Source organism: Schistocerca americana, chromosome 2, assembly GCF_021461395.2.
Source record: "Schistocerca americana isolate TAMUIC-IGC-003095 chromosome 2, iqSchAmer2.1, whole genome shotgun sequence".
In the NCBI taxonomy this organism is placed as follows: Eukaryota; Metazoa; Arthropoda; class Insecta; order Orthoptera; family Acrididae; genus Schistocerca; species Schistocerca americana.
Genome location: NC_060120.1, coordinates 695,817,983 through 695,834,723, shown reverse-complemented (window position 1 = coordinate 695,834,723; position 16,741 = coordinate 695,817,983). Strand labels below are relative to the sequence as shown.

Sequence of the window (16,741 nt, the reverse complement as noted above, 5' to 3'; positions counted from 1 at the left end):
TGCAAGTTTTCATCACAATTGTACTTCGTATTATCACATGTTCGGTTGTTTTTCAACCTATTCTCCGAGCGTTCGTCCTCTGTCAACAAATTTTGTGATGACTTTCGTTCTAACTCCGCCAATTTATGATTGGTTTCCTTTTGCCATTTAGGTAACTCATCAACTATTTTCTCTTTTATTTTCTGAATTTCGCTAGTGAAGAGCTTAATTAATTCATCATTTCTACTTAGGTGCTCATTGATATTTTCATTTGGATGGGATCCAATAGTAGTCTTAACCTTGTCTACAATTTCATTTCTTTTTATTTCTATCCATTCAGTTAGATCTTCATCAAATCTTTTAGTTTGATCTACTAAATACTTGTCAATCCCCTTACGAGCATCAGACTCAAACTCGACTATTTGTTTCGAAAGCTCTTCTATCTGTGCGCTAGCATTGAAACAGCTGCTTTCACACTTAACCATCCTATTGGACAGGCCATCATAACTCTTCGAAACTGCCTCATATTTCTTTTCTACATCATGAAGTTTTCCCATTAAATTATTATATTGCCTTTCTAAGGTGTCAGAAAACTACATCTAGTTCTCCAAATTTCGCATTTAATTGAGTCTCCCAGTCCGCCTTTAATTCTTTCTTAGTATTTTCCAGTATATAATCAAAGGTGTTCAGTTTGCTTTCCAAAGAATCCATTTTAACTTCTAATGAACCAAATTTGGCCCCAAATTTTTCATTTAACTTTTGATTGTCCTCTTTTAATTGCTTATTATCTTTTTCTAGTGAACCAAGTCTTCCATTCATTACACCCATTTGAGTATTTATTGATACCAGCATATCAAACATTTTTTTATTAATATTTCCATTTTGAGGATCAACTTGCTGATCTACTTCCGAAACCTCAAGATCTTTATGTTCTCCCACGCTGCTTACCTTACTTATCATTGTATTTGAATCTCCTAATGGCTCTAAATCAATAACTGTATTATTATCTGTACATGTCTCCTGTCCCACATTGAGCTCATGGGATGCTGCATCATCCCTATCCTCTTCACTTTCCTTTCTCTCTCCACTCATTACTCTACTCAACTGCACATTATCATGTATTCTTTTCGTTTGTTTTGACATGATTATTCACTACCAAGACATACACTTATTTTCACTATGTATTTATATATATTTATCTACCAAAATCACAAGTCTCAACCTCCTTTTTTTTTTTTTTTTTTTTTATAATTATACAGTTATTTTAATCATACCTGGTAGTATCGCTCACTTTTAGCAATTATTGAAGAATACCTCTTTCATTGGACAGACTCACTGGCTGCTACAATATTTTCCAACTCTAGGGTTCGTGAATCCGGATGACACTCGACTCGATGCAGCAATCCTCCTCAATCGAGCCCCACGTTGGGTGCCACTTCTACCGTATCTTCCTTCGCAGTCGGCGTTGTCGTGGTTACCGTGAGACACCGTTATACAAAGAGGAAAGGCGCGTCGATCTTAGAGCATGAGATATGATGACCTTAAGCCGTTGACAACACACAACGGTCACGGTAGCACCTGATTCCAGAATAGCTGCAGTAGTTAAGATCTACGAACTATCCCCTGTTGACCAGGTCCCCAAAACTTAACTCGTAACGAGATCCCTTCAAAGCAAATTGTCATAACGATCGTCTATAAAGGCTTCGTACAACGAGAATAAATGTTACGGTTTATGGAATAATAACAGATACGACCAAACTGTCTTGTCTCTTCTGCTTTATTTAACATAACTTCGTTCACAGTTTCATTTCGCATTCACCACTCATTCACCGAAACCCTTTGATGAACAGTTTTGGTTGCTTAACACCAACAGCCAATGATAATGATACAGCTTTTCTCCTTTTTATAAATTGAAGCCCGCTCTCCGTGATATAATTTAAAAAAACCGGTCTCAATACCGCGTCCCTCGTGAGATGCGAATAGACTTATCCCGGAATTGACCGCCCTGTAGGTGTACTCAATTTAATGACCACATTTCACTGTCCGCTATTTCGCGTAACTGAATGTCCATTTGTTAGTCTGATTATACACTGTAGCTATTTAAAATTCGCCCCTATATTTTTCACAACGCACAATTAGCACTTCGTTACTTGTTTTCTTTTTTTTTTTTTTCTAAGAGTAAACGGAAAAAAAAGGACGCCGTATCATCGGCTTAGTCGACGTAAAGCAAAACACCTTAATATGCCCAATTTCACCTCTTCTTATAGGATCGGCTACCTTACTCATTAATTTATTACATATTATTTCCAATAACGCTAAACAGGTACCGCCGTTATATTTTAATTGTATTCGAAAGCATGTTACTACTATTATGACTGACCAAATCGTAACAAATCGCGCGGCGTGCGTTTTTAACGATAACTTTATGCTATTCAAGTTCCGTTACAGCTGTCTTGACTCGTAATGTTACAAAGAGAGAAAGAAAGGAAGTGTAAACATGAAATTAGAAATTCTTTTTAGAAGCAACGAAGTGCTACCATTGGGTTTGGGTACATACATGCCATTATTTGTTTCCATTTTCTAGCATATTATACTACTTAGTTTGTTTCACAGTGTGGGAAGAAGAAATGGCTTGAATATATGTAGAACTGAAGTGCAGTGTTATGGTTTGAAATATGATCTTAATTATTTATACTTTTTGAAACCATTCTTTTTGCATAAGTAGTTAAATTGCTGTATGTTCAGGGAAGATGTTATACTGCTGTAAAAATCATTGTCACAAGTTAGCTTCCATGATACTATTTGCAGTATGTTATGACCTGGGATAGCATCTAATCTGTGACTTAATTTCCTAATTGGAACAAATTCTGGCAGAATCACTTCAGCCACCTCAATTTTCTTGACCTCCAGCTGTGGTATGGAAACATTTTCAAATAAATATATTGTTTGTGCAGCTCCGGGACCTGGAGCAATACCCCCTCCACCACAGCCAGCTGTCATCCCAACCTCTGAAGAAGTCAACAGCATACCTGGGTGAGTCATCAGACTCTTCTTTTTGAAAATTTTCATCAAATTTAGGTAAAGGATAAACATCCATGTGAAATAGTTTACAAGTTTCTTAATATTTTCTCCACAGCGCCCAGTCTGGGCCAACCAGTCTTCCATCATCTCAGATAGGACCCAAAAAGGAGCCTCCACCTCCTCCTCCACCTAGACCTTATCGTACGCATGCAAGGAGTTCATCTTTGGACCTCAACAGACTGGGTATGATATCTGTATTGATAATCATAAATTCTTTTCTACAGTCTTCTATGGAAATACCATCTCTAATGTATTTAACTTTTCATGCTGTTGGTATCATTATAAATACTATTCATTACTTGCTGAAATTTTGTGTTAATTAATAAGGCTATAAAACTATCATTGTTTGTTGATGAGTGAGTTTTGTAGAGCTGAGGTGATTATTCAGTTTGTTTCCAAGTTTGGAAGTAACAGATAAGGTGTAAAATAAATCTTCTTGTGGTGCACAAGGCACTACTGTTTCACAAACTATTGAAATGAGTAGTGACCCTTCATATGTTGCATTTATTTATGCTTCATGCATGTTGTGTTACAATTAGACCTCTAGAGCTTCTAACCCATTTAATATTACACTTAACAGTTTATAGGTATTTATTGAAAATTAATTGTTGATCAGGTGGAATTTTTAGGCCCTCCTTGTTACAGCCATTTCTAAAGTATTTTTCCAACAGTCACACTGTCTTCATTCTGAACCTTTCCTCTCGTCCCCCTTTTTTTTTTATGAAACATCAAACAAGCTTGAACATTCTTAAGATTTCATGTATAAATGTTAATATTTACAAATGTTAACACATTTTATGTATGTAGAAAATACATGGGAGCACTGTAAAAGGATATCGGATGCCAGTTCTGGAAATACATGAGAAACATTTTATCGTACTCAGTTGAAGTCGATATATAAACCTGGCATACTGTTAAAACTTCTCACAAATGTGACGATGTTTTGGTGATGTACGAATGTGCCTGCTCTTCTTCTCCTCCGCACAACCCAACACAATTACCATCACTTGTTCTCTCCCCCCCCCCCCCCCCCCCCCCTTCCTCTCTCTCTCTCTCTCTCTCTCTCTCTCTCTCTCTCTCTCTCTCTCTGCCATTTGACCTCTGGTTCCTTTTCCTGCATTCTTTGTTATATTCTACTGTTGTTTAACAGGGACAGGAATCCTAAATAGTGTGTGTATTTATTGTAAGGGGTCAATTTGCCTCCTGTATGATCCATGAACATTTGTCTTCTCCAGAAGAAATTAAATTCTGGGTTGAATGAATGATTTTCATAATAATTGAGAATTATGAGATTGAATAGTAATAACTTAGAGCTCACTGTTGTATGCAGAATGTCCCAGTAGGAACAGTCAATATTCAGGGATATGACAGGAACAATCATTTGAAGCAAACTACTCCAGTACACGTGGACTCTTAAAATGCGTACATTAAGAGCTCTGAGCACTTGCTTTGTTGCTGTGTAACATGTCTTCTACTGAAAAAGTGCTCATTCCTCTTAAGATATGTATTTTAGAGCCCGTGTTTACTAGACTTTTTGCTTCAAATGATCGTTCCTGCCATATCCCTGAATATTGAACGTTCCTCCTTGGATGCCCTGTATAATTGTCCAATAAATAAATTTAGTTGAGTGTAGATCTGGTTAAAGAAATATTTAGATCTAATGAAGTATTTACCTTTGTTTCAGGTAAATCTGGTGGCCTGTTAGGTATTCCTCCAGTTGTACCTCCTCGTGTATCCCCAAGCACGGTAATTAATATTATATTGATTTCTTAAATTAATAGATTGAATTTATCAATGTCTTTAGTCATTAATCAGTCATAATTTGTTTTATTTATTTTTGAAAAAGAGAAAAAAGTGTAAGGAAAAGGATTTGGTCATAAACTGGTCTGACTTATCGCCGGCACCCTCCCCTTGAGACCCACATTCTCAACTTATAGTCCACACACTACATTCGCAGTGCCCCTGCCATTATACCCATTACTCGCGGCAGACAATCCACAGAGAACCATAATAGTTCAACAGATGCCATCTTCATATCTTATGTTTCATATGTTTCTATGATGCTGAGGTGTGTGACGATGGTAGCTTAGCCACCTAGCCTTAGCTATAGCTGTAGCAGGGTTTATAAGACCTGGGACAACCGGTAGATCCTGGAAAAACCTGGGATTTTCTTCATCTGGGAGAAAACCAGGAAAAACCCAGGAATTTTTTAAGATTCCAGGAATTTATTTAATTTAGTTTTCAGTTAAATTTTTGTAATTTTGCCTGGTATGAAACAATACTCTAACAAAGGATATTACTTTATCCGGCTACTGCAAAATAATAATGGCTCAACAAACCTGAACAAGAGAAGAAGAAAGAAAAAAGAAAAATAAATAAAAATGAAACTTAAGTTGCCAAGGTAAGGTGCCATATACAACAACCAAACACAGTGCTCATATAAGCGTCTGCTAACGGCAAAATGTGTCGAAGGCTTTAGGAAGACTATTCAATGCTTCATAACAACAAATTGCCTGCGATGAGTGTGACATCACAACTGCTTACATAAGATTCGTTTGAGCAGCTGTGAGCAGGCTCATGCGCATGCACAGTTGACTTACGTATGTGTAGTACCTTCTCCTTCTTCTGTCTACAGAACTGGGGCTTTTAGCTGTATAAGCAGTAGCAGCAAGGTGCTACCCGGAAAAATTTTATTGGCATGAGCAAGCTGCTAGATTCACAAGGGGCAAACTGGGGTATCTGCCCCAGGTGGCAATTTCAGGGGGGAAAGGGGTGCCAAATTCATATTCTTGAGGAAAATCGATTATTCATATTATTTTGAAACTCATCCCTGTTGGTTTTTGGACATAGTCTACGTATATTTCTGAATGAATAAGCTGGTTTTTGAATGCGTGCATAGTGTGTCTCATGTCTCAGCCAGGGGAATCCTGATCGCATCTAGAAATAAACTTTCATGCGGACAGAAGCAGATGGGGCTATACGAGCTGAGCGGAATAAAGCCAAACGAAAGAATGCCGATCACTGCCTGATTATGTGGTTGATTGAGTTTGTGAATGATCAACATTGTTATAATTACCAGCAAAATCCATAGATTCTGACTACCAAAGTGGAAATAAACAACTAACAGGAATAACAAATTACGTATTATCTTCTCGGTGTATCCAAGAAAATGAAATTTTGACAGTAAATTTTTGACCAGACCATTACACTAGCAAGGGCCAGTTGTACAGTCCCCTGGTGGCAGCCACCTAAGTTTTATGCTGGGAGTAGTGCAGAAAACACGTTGTATGAACACATAATAACGCCTAACCGGAGAACAACCGTGGGATAACGAAACCAGTGATTGTGACGGGGGAGTGAAGTCAACCAGGGAATAAGTTTTGACACTGGTAGGAATAGTAACATAATTAGTGATGACAAGATGGTTTTTTAGAAGAGGAAGGAGAAGAAATGGGGTCATCACACAAATTATGGAAGAATATGACGATTCCAAAGTTATAAAAAAGTTCGTACTACTACTTTTCGATCTCATGTTTGAGGAGCTGGAGCATATTAATGAAACTTGAAACTATTTCCGAACATAAAGCTTAGTGCTTGTAGTAGGTCTAATTGGCACTTGACAAACCATAATCATTCAAAAGATTGATAAGTTTTATAGTTCTGAGGAAAAGTATACTGTCACTTAACACAGAAAAAGTGTATTTTCTCCTGGGACAAAGTGTATTTTCAACTGGGAAATCTGGGAAAAATTCGTGAATTTTTTTTCTTGTTCGCATATACACCCTGTGTAGGATGTCCCATAACTTAAGTAAGAGCTGTGTTTTTCCCAGGGAGTGGTTGGTTATGGGCACAGCAACCCAGCATTTCCCGAGCTAAATGGCCAGTGCGACCAGACCTCTTGTACCGTAATCTCTGGCATGCTACTGGGACCATTGTTTGGCATGGCAATGGAATGTTGTGTGTTTCAGGGCATGATGCCTTGTTTTCACAGATGAACCACAAGGATGTACTGAATGCTTGTGGAAGTAAAACAGTCTCTTAGTGGTCAACCTCTGGGCACCTGACAGTGGTACAGGGCTTGACCAGATATGCGGGGCTCTGCCCGGGTTGACATTTGTGTCCCTAGCGGCATGTGGGACCTGTATGGAGTAGTGACCTCAATTCACATCTGCTCCTGAGAGGGTGGTGTACTATCAGGTAGTACCCACACCCACTCAAGAGAGTGAGTTCAGTCAGTCAGTCTTCCTGAAAAGTAGTTCCCAAATTATAGCTACAGGACACTAGCCTGCCATAACACTTACATTATGATTGAGAGAGCAGAGGAATCCTTTAGAAGGTATCCTCTTTCTATCTTCACAAGGCATTGGAGGGTATTGCTAGGTTCCTGAAAAACATTAAAAGACTTCGTAATGGAACACTTGCAGTTGAAACTGCCATGTTACACCAAGTACCTGAGCTTCTGGAATGCAAAGCCTTAGGTGAACCAGTTGTGGCTGAGGTGCATAACATCCTTAAATTTTGTTAAGTTGTGATTACCTGCTCCAGTATAATGGAGATGGACCCTGAGGAATTATGTGAAGAATGAAGTAGCATGGACATCAAAGCAGTGCAGTATTATATGAGGTGATTCAGCAGAACATTGGAGAAGCTTGCAACATTTATTCTAACTTTCAACACTCCGGACTTACCTGAACATACTTGCAGGCTATATCCATCTTAAAGTTCAATCATTTATTCCCAACCCAGTGTGATGTTTCAAATATCCAAAATTTGGTTTTACCACTGTGGCACTTAACAGGAGGGTTACATGTGGAAATTGTGGAGCCTAAGCTCACGAATCCGGCAACTTCTGTATGCTTCCTCTGAAATGTATAAACTGCTGCAGGAATCACCCAGCATGGAGGAGGAAGTGCAGGGTTTGTAATGAGGAAAGAAAAGTTCAGAAGCTGAACAAAATGTATATGCTTTGGTGAAGTTAAAAAAGCTGTCAATGCAATGCAGCCTCTGGTGTTCGATACTTCTTTTGGACCGACCCTTAAGAAGGCAGTTGCCAAGTGTGATGCCTGCACACAAACCCAGACCATGAATTCAATATGAGTACATCCACTTGTCATTTTGCCTGTGGGGACTGTTGGGGGGAGAAGGGGGGGAGGGGAAGCTACACATGACCCTGGTACCATTTAGAAGCCGTCAACAATGGACAGTGGACTTGGAACCTTGCCCGCATACCACTGCACACCATCAGAGGCCAACTAAGCCACCACTCTACCCATGCAGCCAACTCCTCCCATGAAGTAAAGAATTTTACACAAAAGTCATTAGAAATAAAAATAGTTGCTGCTAGATCTCTGCTTAGTGAGCAGTGTCCCTTTGTGAAGGTGATTTTGTGGTCTAGGATATATAACCCTGATTACAGAAAATCAGGTAGATCGCGATACCTAGCTGTAGCAGTCCCAGCACACAACTTACCCTGCGCAGCACTCATAGCACTGTTAGAGATTGTAAAATTATTGGCACACTCACTGACAGCTTCGAATACAGGAATGGATGAACTGTTGACAAACGAGAAATCTGAAATGACAAATGATTTGGCATTACTGATTGTGTGTCTTCGACAGTGTGGAACAAGAGAGAGGGCAAGTTAAATCACATATTCAAAGAGAGGAAAGTGGACTTTGCATTAATAACAGAAACTAAGAAAAAACTAAAAGGAACAAGAGATTTGACAGACTACTGGTTGGATTACAGTGGTGTTCCCCAAAGGAAAAGAGCTAGTGCTGGAGTAGCAATTTAGTCTATGATGAATGGTGAGGAAAGATTTTTGAATACAGCTCCATAAATGAAAGAATAATGACAGTCAGATTACAAATTCCAGGAAGTCATATAACTCTTATCGATGTGTACAGCCTAGAGAAGGGAAAGGAGGATGATATTGACACTTTTTTTATGATATTCAGAAAAAGTGAACAAAACTAACAAGACAGGCCATGTTATCATCAAGAGTGATTTTAATGCGAGAGTATACCGTATTTACTCGAATCTAAGCCGCACTAGAATCTAAGCTGCACCTGAAAAATGAGACTCGAAATCAAGGGAAAAAAAAAATTTCCCGAATCTAAGCCGCACCTGAAATTTGAGACTCGAAATTCAAGGGGAGAGAAAAGTTTTAGGCCGCACCTCCAAATCGAAACAGAGTTGGTCCATTGTAATATGTGACACAATTTAGCTCGAATGAATGACGATACAGCTACAGTTGTTTGGTTTGAGTCGTAAACTTTACCAGGTAGCCATTGCTATGCGTCAGGCGCTCCGTCCGTATTTATATGGGTACCCTTCCTTTTTTATGTGCTTCGTTTGGTTTGAATTGATTGCTTATTTTTCTTTGATCTGATAAGTGCCGTTCTCTTTGTTATAGGTGTTTGTCACTCTAAGCTGAAAATTCATTACTGTACTGTGTCATGCATTGTTTGTTGCATTCTGATAATGAGTGTTTATGATCTGTCGCCGCTCGCGGCATGGCTTGCTTTTGTGCGGGCTAGCGCTGCTTACAATTAAATTAAAAAAAACAGAGAGAGAGAGAGAGAGAGAGAGAGAGAGAGAGAGAGAGAATCATCTCATTAGCGAAACAATAGCAAGAGACTGCTATTTGTTGTTACTTACACTGATGCTTTCTTTGATAATGATCAACAAGAACCAAATAATAGACTGCGTGTGATAGAAGATGTTCTGAACGAGAGTTTAGCGAAAATTTTTCTCTGTTTGAAAATCTGTGCAGCCTCTTTAGTACGTTACATTCTGCACAGAAATTAGTCATCTTAGATTTAAAAATCTAGTCAATTGCCGTGCTTCATTTCTGACTGTATCACTATTAGGCATAAGAATAATACGAATATAAATATGACATGATATGTATATTCTTCCGCGTTTGCTGTTGTCTCACTCTAGTTTCGTAGTTTATTAGGCAGACAGGATTTAAACGAGATAGCAGCAAACACGAAAGAATACATGGCAAAATGTTTATATTCGTATTATTCTTATGGTGAAGAGAATACTGTATGTGATTCACAATTCATAAATGTCCCTATTAGCAAACCATCTCTTCTTACAGGTAGGAAAAAATTCAGAACATAGAGTTGGCCATATTGACAAACATCCCAAACAGTCTTGCCAGTCGAATTTTCATAGTACATTGAAATGCTGCTACTTTCGAAGATAAACAATACGGAATTTGTATTTACATCCATTTTTTTTTTTTTTTTAATTTATTTACTGACGCAGAGGTTTTGGCGCCAGTATTTATCTTTGTGCCTGCAAAGCATGCCTGTGTAGCGCTACATATATTCGACAGCAGAAGTTAGTTGTGGTGGCACCTACCAACATTTTTCAGAACTTCCGCTTACTTTGCACTCGATTCTAAGCTACAGGTGGTTTTTTGGATTACAAAAACTGGAAAAAAAGTGCGGCTTAGATTCGAGTAAATACGGTAGTTGGACTATTTGAAGAAAAGATTTTTCATAATAATTAATTGGAACTAGGCCAGTTTACCTCTTTTAATAATTTTTTTACCAACACATTTTACGGAAATAAATGATGGAAAGTCCATGTTGGAATATCAGCAATATTATGAAAGGATAGATTGCTACTCACTGTAAAGGTGACACATTGAGATGCAGATAGGCCTGATGAAAAGCCTGTTACATATAAGCTTTCAGCCATAGCCTTCTTCAGAAAGGGAAACACATTCAGACCTCAGCCTACAGTAACCTATTGTCTCCACATCCTCTGTAACTGTTTCTGCTTCCTCTGTCCTTTTGCCTTATCACAGTTCACCCATCCTCCTTCCTCCCCCCCCTCAACTTCATTGTGTGCTCTCTCTCTGTTCGTCTTCTTTCCACTTCATGCTCACTGCCACCCCCTCCCATGACACCCCCCCCCCCTCCCCTGTCCCCCCAGCCTCCTGAAGTACCTGGCAGCCCTGTCCTGCTACCTCTAGTCCTTTCATGCTTCACAGGCAACACCAGTTCCTCTTCCTCCAACCCCCACCCCCATCTGACCTGCTATCACCATCCCCCTTTCACTACCCCACTACAGATTGTTTCTCCCATTCGACATGTTTCTGTTGTGTCATCTTTATGGTGAGTAACATTTTACAGAAAGAAAGACATTCACAAGTTAACATAGAGTGCACGAGGATAAGGTCTGTGATTGATTACTTACTAATTACTTAAAGAATGAAGAATCCTATGCAAAATATGTGTGTTTATATGTGTATGAAGAACACAAAATCTACTGGAGTAGATCAAATAAATGCAGGACTAATTAAATATGGAGGGCTATCCCTAGGTAAAGACTTATACAATTAATAAATGAATGTTGGATGAACTGCAAGATCTCGACCCTTGGTAATCTCCCAATTCAAGAAAAGCAAATGTAATGACTGTAAAAACTATCATGGCATCAGTCTTCTAAACACACTACAAACTATTGTCAAAGATAATCAATAGCTTCATGAAGAATATCACAGAAGCTGTTATTTCTGGATAACAAAATGAGCCTATATCATATCATTCATGCACAAACAATATGTTTGTAATTAAAAACATTGTCGATAAGCACAGAGAACTTAATATAGAAACCCATATGACCTTTATTGACCCTGAGAAGTCTTTTGGCCTTGTAAGTCTTGTTAACTTATATGTAAGATCATGTCTGCCTGTGGATATCCTTATCACCTAATAGAGGTAGCGAAAAGTCCTTACAGCAATCCATGCATTGCAGTGAACACGGGTAGGAAACAATTAGAAGAAATAATTATTAACCAAGATATAAAATAAGGGTTTGGTCTATCACCTTCCCTTTTTAATATTTACATTGAATTCATTCTTCATAAACGAAAATTTAAAGTGAACAAAGTAATTAAGACAACAAATGAGGAATACTCAAATTCTGTTCGCGGATGATATCATTATTGTTCAAAAGAATGAATATGACCCCCAGACATCCATATACCACTTGGAGGAAATATGCAGTAAATACAACTTAAATTTTTTAGTAATAAAATAAAAAAACAGCATTCAGGGGAAAATACATCAGACCAAAAATTGTTTTGTAGAATTCAGTTTTAGGGCAAGTATCTCAAATCTCATAGTTAGGTTGTATTATAGGTTTTAATTTTGACTCTGATATTGAAAGTAAAATACATAAACCCCCGGCTGTATGTGGTACCATTAGCAGCACATTGGGACATAAAGTACAAAAACGGACCATTATGAAATTCTATAAAGTGATGGCGGCTCTTGTGTCATTCTATGGAAGCAGAAGCTGGTTTAAAAAAAAAAAAACACCAGAGATGTGGTTTCAGAGAGACAAAAGGGCTGCACAAGATGAGAATGTTGGAACAGAGTGAAATATTTTAAAAATGAATGAAAAATTTCATGAAGACTGGAGACAACACCTTACGAGAATGTCCTGTTACTGAACGCCCTAGAAGATCCTAAACTAAGAGTCAGACGGGAAAAGAAGTATTGGGAGATCTTGAAAAAGATGGAAATGATTTTGTTTACGAGTTCAGACCAGGCAGCAGGAGATGGTGGTGGTGGTGGTGGTGGTGGTGGTGGTCTGCGTGTAGGAACCAGACAGCTGGTTGGTTGGTTGATTCGGGGGAGAGGACCAAACAGCAAGGTCATTGGTCCCATTGGATTAGGAAAGGATTGGGGAGGAAGTCAGCTGTGCCCTTTTAAAGGAAACATTTGCCTGAAGCGATTTAGGGAAATCACGGAAAACCTACATCAGGAAGGCCGGATGTGGAGTTAAACCGTCGTCCTCCCGAATGCGAGCCCAGTTTGCTAACAACTGCGCCACCTCGCTTGGTGAACCAGAGAGCTGGGCACTCTCTAATGTTCCCCCTGACCTCTTGAATAGATCACCACCACCAAGGAAGGATGACAAGGGCAACCATTGCTAATCAGTGGTACCCATAGAAACTTCTGCGTTGCAGTGGAATTTAAATGGATACCACTCACATTTGGAAGAGCTACAAACTACAGCTCCTAGATCAGGAGAGACCATTCTTCAGCTGCTTCCAAAAACCTCGTTTTAAAGCCACTGATACACCTGAGTTAAAAGGACTACCATTCCTACAGGAAGGATGATTGTGCTGTAGACAGGACTAAGAATGGGGTGACTGTTTACGTCAATGACAGATGCCATTCCTTCCATGCCTCTGTGGCCATACAGACAGTTGCAGTGCAAGTTCTCTTACCACTTAAGATCACAGTGTGTTGTTTGTATTTCCAGCTCACAATCTGTTGGATCTGAATGCACTGACGTAGTTCTTCCAGGCACTCCCCTACACATTCGTCGTAGTGGGGGACTTCAGTGTACAGAGTTTGCTTTGTTACCATTTGTTCCAGGCTTTGAATTATCAAGCCGCTTGTCCATTTAGAGTGTATCTGCCTTTTGAACTCTACCCTGACACGCTTTACTACAGCTACAGAGTCATCTTTAGCCATTGACCTTTGTTTTTGCTCCCCAGCTATTGCAGACTTAATTCAGAGGGAAGTGGTCACAGATTACATTCCAGTGAGTACTTTCTGGTGTGGATCCACCTCTTGGTTTCGATGGTGTTTGACAGATGATAAAGATTGCCTGTTAAAAGGGCAAACTTGATGTGATAGTCAGCAGGGCGTCTTGGAACAACAGGAATGTGTCCAGGAGATGGTGGACCATGTCATCAGTGTGATCCAATGAGTTGCTGCGAATTCCATTCCCCAGTCTAGTTACTATCTCAGATGATGGACTGTCCCTTAGTGGAATGAAGACTGTTGCTCGCTAGTCAAAGCCGGGCGCACCGCATTGCAGAATTCAAACATCGTCCAACTACATAAATCTCCATCCCTTCAAGTCTGCGAGAGCACTAGTGAGGCGAATGATAGAACAACAGAAGAGGAAAGTGTGGATGGAATTCACAACTTCCATTAATCAATTCACTTCCACTTTTCCTCCAGCAAGATGATCCACAACCCTGCCACTTTCTGCTCAGCATATTTTGGTACCATATGTTTTACATATTGGCATCAGGGCCACCTTCAGTTTGATTGTAGATTTGCTCACCTTCCTCACCAATACTGACATCAGTGTTTCACAGCTTTCAAAAATTTGTTGACCGTTGGGTCTCATCCATGAAGTGCTGAGAAGGGGAGGTGGGCTTTAATACTATTATACACTACTGGCCATTAAAGTTGCTACACCAAGACGAAATGCAGATGATAAATGGCTATTCATTGGACAAATATATTATACTAGAACTGACGTAATTACATTTTCATGCAATTTGGGTGCATTGATCCTGAGAAATCAGTACCAAGAGCGACCACCTCTGGGCGTAACAATGGCCTTGATATGCATGGGCATTGAGTCAGAGCTTGGATAGTGTGTACAGGTACAGCTGCCCATGCAGCTTAAACACGATACCACAGTTCATCAAGAATAGTGACTGGCATATTGTGATGAGCCAGTTGTTCGGCCACCATTGACCAGACATTTTCAATTGGTGAGAGATCTGGAGAATATGCTGGCCAGGGCAGCAGTTGAACATTTTCTGTATCCAGAAAGGCCCGTACAGGACCTGCAACATGCGGTCGTGCATTATCCTGCTGAAATGTAGGGTTTCGCAGGGATTAAATGAAGGGTAGAGCCACGGGTCGTAACATCTGAAATGTAACGTCCACTGTTCAAAATGCCGTCAACGCGAACAAGAGGTGACTGATATGTGTAACCAGTGGCACCCCATACCATCACTCCGGGTGATACGCCAGTATGGCGATGACGAATACACGCTTCCAATGTGCGTTCACTGCGATGTCACCAAACATGGATGCGACCATCATGATGCTGTAAACAGAACCTGGATTCATCTGAAAAAATGACGTTTTGCCATTCATGCACCCAGGTTTGTTGTTGAGTACACCATCGCAGGCACTTCTGTCTGTGATGCAGCGTCAAGGGTAACCGCAGCCATGGTCTCCGAGCTGATAGTCCATGCTGCTGAAAACGTCATTGAACTGTTCGTGCAGATGGTTGTCGTTTTGCAAATGTCCCCATCTGTTGTCTCAGGGATCAAGACGTGTCTGCACGATCTGTTACAGCGATGCGGATAAGATGCCTGTCATCTCGGCTGCTACTGATACGAGGCTGTTGTGATCCAGCACGGCGTTCCATATTACCCTCCTGAACCCACCGATTCCATATTCTGCTAACAGTCATTGGATCTTGACCAAAGTGAGCAGCAATGTCGCGATATGATAAACCGCAATCCAACCTTTATCAAAGTCGGAAACGTGATGGTATGCATTTCTCCTCCTTACACGAGGCATCACAACAACGTTTCACCAGGCAACGCCGGTCAACTGCTGTTTGTGTATGAGAAATTGTTTGGAAACTTCCCTCATGTCAGCACGTTGTAGGTGTTGCCACCGGCGCCAACCTTGTGTGAATGCTCTGAAAAGCTAATAATTTGCGTATCACAGCATCTTCTTCCTTTCAGTTAAATTTCGTGTCTGTAGCACTTCATCTTCGTGGTGTAGCAATTTTAATGGCCAGTAGTGTAAACAGCAGGGAGGCTTCACACCTCCCACCCATGAGAATGGCTTGCTGATTCTTCATAAGAGTGCTGCTGATCGTGCTGTTCAGTGCCCCACATCCAAAATAATAATAGCAACCTGAACTGGTGCCAGATGAATTATATAGTGCCTCAATTAGAAAGTGTCATCATTCTTCTTATGTGACTGTATCTTGACTCAGGCCTCACATAAATAGATAATTGTCATCCTGTAAGATGCTATGTGTGGTGCAGAGTGCATCAGCCAATAAGAATACAAGTGATCAGCAATAATTTTAGTGTTGGCTTTAGCTGTCAGAGGACATTTTCCAACCTTCATAGTTTTCCAGGGGACCCAAGTGAAGGTGACTCATAGCTTATTTCTGCCACCACCTCACTGTGTGTTTACTGTGGTGCATGTGTTGAGTAGGGGATCTTCTGATAGGTTGTATAATCAGGCAAAATTATTAACAGGATGTAAATGTTAATTTGAGTCATATGATGGGGGAATTCATTTCATTTGTTCCATGATCCAGCAGTGGTAACCCTGTATTAATTGTTGTTACTGACACTCCCATTTCGTGAACCGTGCCATGAATACAGGATATCCGCTTCAGACTCATATTTCTAGCAATCTGTTGTGAATTGTGCACGCTGAAGTATATGTAACTTTCCCAGTTATATGCACTGCTATATACTACAGAATCTCATATTACCACACTTTCCCCACAAAGCATAACCTGATGACAACCTTATGGCAATTTTTATTGTTTTTGGGTTCATTCTCCCATAACCACCTCACCTTTGTCAAAGTCACTTAAATCAGGGTATTCCCCATTCTCTGCTTTTAACCAAATAAATTACTTCTCTGTATCTGTGGCTCCTGTAGTATAATTTTCATATCATATTCAGTGAGGTGCCCAAGCTCAAGATATGGTGGCACTGTACTGATTGATCAGAGTCTGTGCATTCACTGCAGCTAAAGCTTGCATCAGCCACCTGCATGAAGCCCTCGTGAGTATTTTCATTGTGGCTGTGTGAATTGGAATGGTAATACCAGTTCTTGCTTGCCTGTGTTTGTCT

At 39.9% G+C, this 16,741-nt stretch overlaps 1 protein-coding gene across 4 annotated transcripts in view; it reads left to right on the top strand.

Annotated features, from left to right (window-relative positions):
• LOC124593897 (ralBP1-associated Eps domain-containing protein 2) overlaps positions 1–16,741 on the top strand; it is a 126,815-nt gene that overhangs the window by 72,058 nt on the left and 38,016 nt on the right. For 3 of the 4 annotated variants that reach the window (XM_047132244.1, XM_047132246.1, XM_047132247.1), the window contains 3 exons: positions 2,934–3,012; positions 3,116–3,243; positions 4,745–4,806. In XM_047132244.1, the coding sequence (XP_046988200.1) occupies positions 2,934–3,012; positions 3,116–3,243; positions 4,745–4,806 (269 nt within the window). The remainder of the gene's footprint in view (positions 1–2,933; positions 3,013–3,115; positions 3,244–4,744; positions 4,807–16,741) is intronic. The other variant, XM_047132245.1, reaches the window with a different exon arrangement.